The sequence below is a fragment of the Chrysochloris asiatica genome, unplaced genomic scaffold (genome assembly GCF_000296735.1).
Source record: "Chrysochloris asiatica unplaced genomic scaffold, ChrAsi1.0 scaffold00005, whole genome shotgun sequence".
In the NCBI taxonomy this organism is placed as follows: domain Eukaryota; kingdom Metazoa; phylum Chordata; class Mammalia; order Afrosoricida; family Chrysochloridae; genus Chrysochloris; species Chrysochloris asiatica.
The window spans coordinates 1,534,835-1,541,306 of NW_006408523.1; the positions used below are offsets into that span (position 1 = coordinate 1,534,835).

Consider the following 6,472-nt stretch of genomic DNA (forward strand, 5'->3'; position numbering starts at 1 on the left):
AATTACTTCAGCAAGGCAAAATGTTGGCAGAAGTTGTGCATGCGCGTAGTTGTATAGGAAGAGGCTAGCGAGCACGCCGGGCGGGCAGTCCTCTCGGGTTTGATCCCTGATGCACAGTCTTCTCCTTACCCGTTTGGCTAATTCAAATTTCTAAAGCACGCATTCTAGGTCCCTACTCACTCCAGGAAGTAGCAAAAAGTAAAAGAAAGGTCACCCGAATACAATAAACAGGATTGCAGTGATTTTGAAGTAAAGACACTCATTCCTATAAAACCGACTTTGCAGTCCAGCGCATTCACCCACAGCACCGCACTGGGACTCTTATTGCCACCCCAGGACCCGTAATTTTAAAATAATGATGTTGTTGTTAAGTGTTGCCCAGTCCCGTTGGTTTCAACTCAGAGCCACCCTGAGTAGGATTTCCAAGGAATGTCTGGTAAGGATCATGGGAGTTCCTGGTTTGATCATGGGAATTCGCTCTCACTGTGTGTGCCTTCAGGACCATTCTGACTGTGGAGAAAGCTTCCTTGAAGGCTGTGAAAACGCCAGACCTGCTCAGCTGTGGACACGAGCCTCTAAAAACTCTTCTTTTTCGTTGTTTTCAGACTGTGAACCATGCCTTTGGTGAAGCGGAACATCGAGCCCCGGCACTTGTGCCGGGGTGCTGTGCCTGAAGGGGTCAGCAGTGAGCTGGAATGTGTGACCAACAGCGCCCTGGCTGCTATCATCCGCCAGCTGAGCAGTCTCAGTAAGTCTCCTGACTCTGAAATGAAACTTCTCGGGTGGACCCACTGGCTCCGTTCATTTTCATGGTGGGAAATGCACTTGGTTCTCTAGCTGTACAGTTGTCCAGAGGGGACCATTTTGAAGGGGGGAGTTCTGCCCCTCACCCCCCCACCTCAGGTACCCTGTGTGAAATGGATGGTTGCAAGCTCATGTGCCTTGATACATAATCTTGTATGATTCAGACTACATGCTAAAATCATCCATTCAGAGATTATTGTTGTTAGCTATCGAGTCGGTTCCGACCCATAGCAACCCTGATAGGGTTTCTGAGGAGCAGCTGGTGAGCTTGAACCACCAACCTTGCAGTCCAAACGGCTTTGCTGTGTGGCGCATTAACCCACAGCGCCACACCAGGACTCCTAGAGATTATTGTTGTGGTCATGTGCCGTGGAGTCAGATCTGACCCATAGCGACCCTGTACAGGGTTTCCGAGGCTATAAATCTTTACGGGAGTAGAAAGCCTCATCTTTCTCCCAAGGAACAGCTGGTAGTTTCGAACTGCTGACCTTGAGATTCATAGCCTGATTCGTAACCACTATGCTACCAGAGCTCATTACCAGAGATTATTAGTGCTCACCAAACATTCCTACTCTCAAAACACTGCCACATTTTAAGGGAAAATAAAAAAACTTATTGAAATGAACATAAAATAAATGGTTAATTTTAACAAATGATTACCAGTTGTTCACTCTAAAGAAATGAATTGTTGATGAAACCTCATTGACAGCAGGACTATGCCTTGAACGGAGCATTGTTCAGTGCCATCAAGCTGGTTCCAATTCATAGCAGCCCTGTATAGGGTTTCCAAAGCTGTAAATCTTTCATGGGTTCGGACCGACAACTCTGTGGTTCACAGTCCAGTGCTTACCCTACAGAGTAATAGTGCTCCCTCCTCATAGTAATGGTGCTCCCTGCCCATAGTAATGGTGCTCCCTGCCCAGAGTAACAGTGCTCCCTGCCCAGAGTAATAGTGCTCCTTGCACATAGCCAGCTCCACAGATATTTGACGATGGGATATCAGTCAAGATAAAATGGAGAATCAAGTAAAAAAAACTAGTGACACTTGCAAGATTTTAACCTACTAAAAATTTTCAAAATTACAATGCAATATTAGTGACTTCTAAATTGAGGACTCCGGGTAGGGAAGTGGGCTACGAATCAGGCTGCTAACCACAAGGTCAGCAGTTCGAATCTACCAGCTGCTCCGCAGGAGAAAGATGAAACTTTCTGCTTTAGTAAAGATATACAGCCTCAGAAACCCCCTACAGGGTCGCTGTGAGGTTGAACTGACGTGACAGCACACCCCCACCCCCACCAAATTGAGGTCAGCAGGGAGGTTGATTATTAAATATGCATCATGTGCGTATTAACTGACCCTAACTTTGGAGGGTACACACAGAAAGAGGAAAGCTGTTTTCTGTTTTGTTAAGTCTGAACATTGAAGTAAACCGTCTAAGGAACAGGCCATTGCTTTAAGTCTTAGATGTGCCTCAAAGTGCTTTCTTGTCGAAGCTTTGTGATGTTGGGTTATTTCTCCCTGAGCTGGGCACTCCTTTTCTCACTTCATCCCACTCTTTTTCGATTTCACTGGCTTCCATGGCATTTTGGTTGGCAGATTTTCACAGTTAAAAGTTTCAGAAACTCTTAATAATTAGAAAAATCTCCCATGACATTCCACTTATTGGTAAGCACAGAAGAACTAAAAAAACAAAAAACAAAAAAACCCCAAAAATTCAAGTACTTTTATTGTGTAGAAGAAACACTGTTATTAATATATGTACATATATATTTGTAAGTATATATCCAGCTGCTCTGTGGGAGAAAGATGAGGCTTTCTGTTCCCGTAAAGATTTACAGCCTCGGAAACCCTGTTCAAAGTCGCTATGGGTCAGAATCGACTCGACGGCACATAACAACAACAACAATATATATTTTTAAAGTGATACTCAGTTGACCTATTTTTCATATGCTATATCTATAATTTTGGCTAAGGTCAAAGTAAGTTGGAAACACCTTAAAATGTGTTTTAAAATAGATTTCTTCTGGAATCTAAACGAATTTCTTTTTGGCACAGGTTGTGGGTATAAGCATGTAAATTCCTGTAATTATAGGAAGAAAGTTCGTCAATTGTTGAGGGATAAAATGGTCCTGTTCGCATTCACAGATTTTTTAAAAATCAGAACAGAGAGACTTTTTAATGTAAATAACAGAAAAACAAAATTCTCAGCTTAGTTGATCAAAATATTTCTTAACCGCTGCTGGTCAATGCAGTATCAAGGAACTTCTGTGTGATTTTATCAAACGTGTTTATCAAAAAGGAGTTTTTGTTTCTCTACAAACAAATACTGTTACGCTAATAGTGAGTATGTGACAAATTGTTGCTGTTAAGTACCATGGAGTTGGTTCTGGCTCATAATGACCCTGCACAGGGTTTCTGAGGCTGTAAACTTTACAGATGCAGAAAGCCTCATCATTCTCCCATGGAACAGCTCGTAGTTTTGAACTGCCGACCTTGAGGTTAGCAGCCCGATTTGTAACCACTACACTACCAGAGTTACTTTATGTGACAAATTAGTTTGCCTAAAAAACAAAAGGGGTCAAACTGAAGATGTGCCCTGTAAACCTTCACTCAATTCACAATAAAAAGTTTCACACACACACACACACACATATGTTGTTGTTATGTGCCGTGCAGTCGGTTCCAACTCATAGCGACCCTGCACAGGGTTTCTGAGGCTGTAAATCTTTATGGGATCAGAAAGCCTCATCTTTCTCCCGTGGAACAGCTGGTAGTTTCGAACTGCTGACCTTGCGGTTCGCAGCCCAATTCATAATCACTACGCTACCAGAGCTCCATATCTATCTATCTATCTATCTATCTATCTATCTATCTATCTATCTATCTATCTATCTATCTATCTATCCATCCATCCATCCATCCTTCCATCCTCCATCCATCCTTCCTTCCTTCCTTCCTTCCTTCCTTCCTTCCTTCCTTCCTTCCTTCCTTCCTTCCTTCCATCCAGCCATCCAGCCATCCAGCCATCCATCCACGATCAACATTAACCAGCTGTCTAACTGAAAACTCAAATCTGAAGACCTAGCCTTACTTTGGATTCATCTTCACTAAGGCTGTAAAATAATTAAGAACAAAACCAAAGTTTATCTGTAAAAGTGAGAGAAAGGATTTGGTTGTCTCTTGGCTGGATCTGTTTCTCACTGATACGGCACATGATCTCTTCCTGCAGTCTGCGGCATGGTTAGCTGCAAGATTATTTTAGTTCCTGAAGTATCACAGTCTTTAGAACATCTGCTTCGTGTAGTGTCAGGCTTTCATCTGTTAGCTCCTTGTTTGGAAAGGATATCACAAGCATAAAGTCAAGAGTTGCAAATTCAGAGACTGTAAAATGAAGTGTCGGACATCCAGGATCCTGTGGGTTTTAGTGAATCTTGAATCTTTGTATTAAACGACTCCCATCTGCTAACCTGATTTGAATTTTTGTTGTTGGCACGGAATCATCAGTAAGAGCAGCTGCATTAAGTACTGACTTATCCTTCTCTTCTGGAGAGGAAGGGGTACTAATTATTTCTGGTGTAAGACTTCCAAGTTTCTGCCCTTCTCTGCTAAAAGCCTTGAATCACAGTCTGGGTTTTATGCAATTCTTGATCTCTAGGGGAATTTCTCCTTTCTTAACAGACTGATAGCATAGTGGTTACGAATTGGGCTGCGAACCACAAGGTCAGCAGTTTGAACCTACCAGCTGCTCTGCAGGAGAAAGATGAGGCTTTCTGCTCCCGTAAAGATTTACAGCCTCGGAAACCTTGTTGCATGGTCACTATGAGTCGGAACCGACTCGACGGCACTTAATAATAACAACAAACTCTCCACACTGAACATTTGTTGGGTCATTTGTAAGGTCTCAATTCTCCATCATCTAAACTGAAACCATTGCTCCACCGTTTAAGCAAAATCTGAACATCTTGCAGCTGATTTTCTCCATAGATGTATTCAGACCGCTTACAAAAGGAATTACCCAATCTGTATCCTCCTCCTTAGATTTCTCACCACCCGAAGCTCTCGTGGCTTCATTCAAAGGGACTGCTTTATCTGCCTTTGCCTCTTTGAAAAGGTCATTCACAATTTCCCCAGTTGAGGGTTGAACGATATGTAATTTGGCTAGAACCTTGGCGGTGGTGTTTGTGGGTTTATAGAGACTGCAGCTTTAGGTCCATCCATCCTCAAGGATTTGCCTTTCATTTCATCTTCATATAATCCTGCCAAGGCCAACTGCAAGTCTCGTGCTTGGGGCTGCGGCACGGAAGGCCGTCGCTCCAGCTTGCCAGGCCCCGGGTCACCGCCCTTCGCCGTCGTCTGCTGGCCGCAGCACCCTCCGTGGATTCCTGCGCTCATAGATTTTTGTAAGAATTCTCCATTGTTGTGTGCCATTGAGTCGATTCCAGCCCATGCTTTAGTCTCTTGTTTTCTTTCCTGATTTGTATTTGGCAGAAAGCGCAAGTGTTGAAAACCAACATAAACAGTTCACATTTCCATCATTAAGACAGTACACAGTGCTGTAATTCCAGGACCGTGCTGTGTGGGGCGAGTCTATGGTGCATGCTGTTCAGTCCTGTGTGAGAGAAACTGCATGTGTGCTTATATTTTATACCAAGAAACCCACCCCAAGATGTCCTCTCACTAATCTTAAACCCTGTAGGTTTGTTAGGTAATTTGGAGGGAGAGGATTCAGGTTGCTAATCATCTGGCCAAGGAAACTGAGGTACAACAGTTAAGCACTTGACTGCAACCGGAAAGTTGACAGTTTGAATCTAGCAAGAGGCTCCGTGGGAGAAAGTCCTGGTGATCCGTTCCCGTAAAGATGGCAGCCTGAGAAACTTCTTCTCTGTTACACCAGGGGGCGCTGTGAGTGGATGATGTATAAGAGTATATAGGAGTATATAGTGACACAATAGATGACAGCCTGGGAAACCCTGTGGGCAGTTCTACTCTGTCACACACTAGGGGGCGCTGTGAGTCAGAATCACTCTACAACACAATGTAGCTACAATGAACTGCCCCTTAGAGATCAGATCCAATGTCTTCCCAGGGGTCCTTTCAGCATGGAAGAGGGAGGCAGAATCAAATTTCTGTTTGTTGAAGCCAGGCATCCGAGCTTCTCCTCCTCCAGCAGCACTACACCACGTGACTGCTTTTTAATTCCTTCAGAACTTGATCATTTTTCAGTAAGTCCCAACTAGAATGATCCATTGTACTCTGCCCATGGCCCAGCCTATCTGTCCCCCTTCAAAGACATCCTCAGACCCCCCGTCCCCCATTCCTGCGTACAGAGGGATATAGGTGATAACAGAGTTATCTCAGTTTCTGTAATGAACCAGAGAAAGATTGGACATTGTGAATGAAATCTTGGGGGAAATCCCAAAGAAGACGTTAAGTATCAGCCACAGACTTGACCCCAGGTTGGCTACATGCCTGAACTACAGAGAGCTGCCTGGGGACCTTGCTGGATGACCTAGGGTACCACATTCTCTAGTCAGGGAACTGGAATGAATTTGCCAATGAGGAAAACGAGCCTTTGACGTTCTGGTCTTGCTTCACTGATGGTCACGTGGGCATTGATTATGGATACAAGTCAAAGGAAATCCTTGACACCTTCCAATCATTTCTCTG

At 44.0% G+C, this 6,472-nt stretch overlaps 1 protein-coding gene across 1 annotated transcript in view; it reads left to right on the forward strand.

Moving 5' to 3' along the window:
- The first annotated feature begins 615 nt into the window (after nucleotides 1-615).
- WASF3 (WAS protein family, member 3) overlaps nucleotides 616-6,472 on the forward strand; it is a 52,967-nt gene continuing 47,110 nt past the window's right edge. The window contains exon 1 of the mRNA XM_006831929.1: nucleotides 616-748. Coding sequence (XP_006831992.1) covers nucleotides 616-748 — 133 coding nt within the window. The remainder of the gene's footprint in view (nucleotides 749-6,472) is intronic.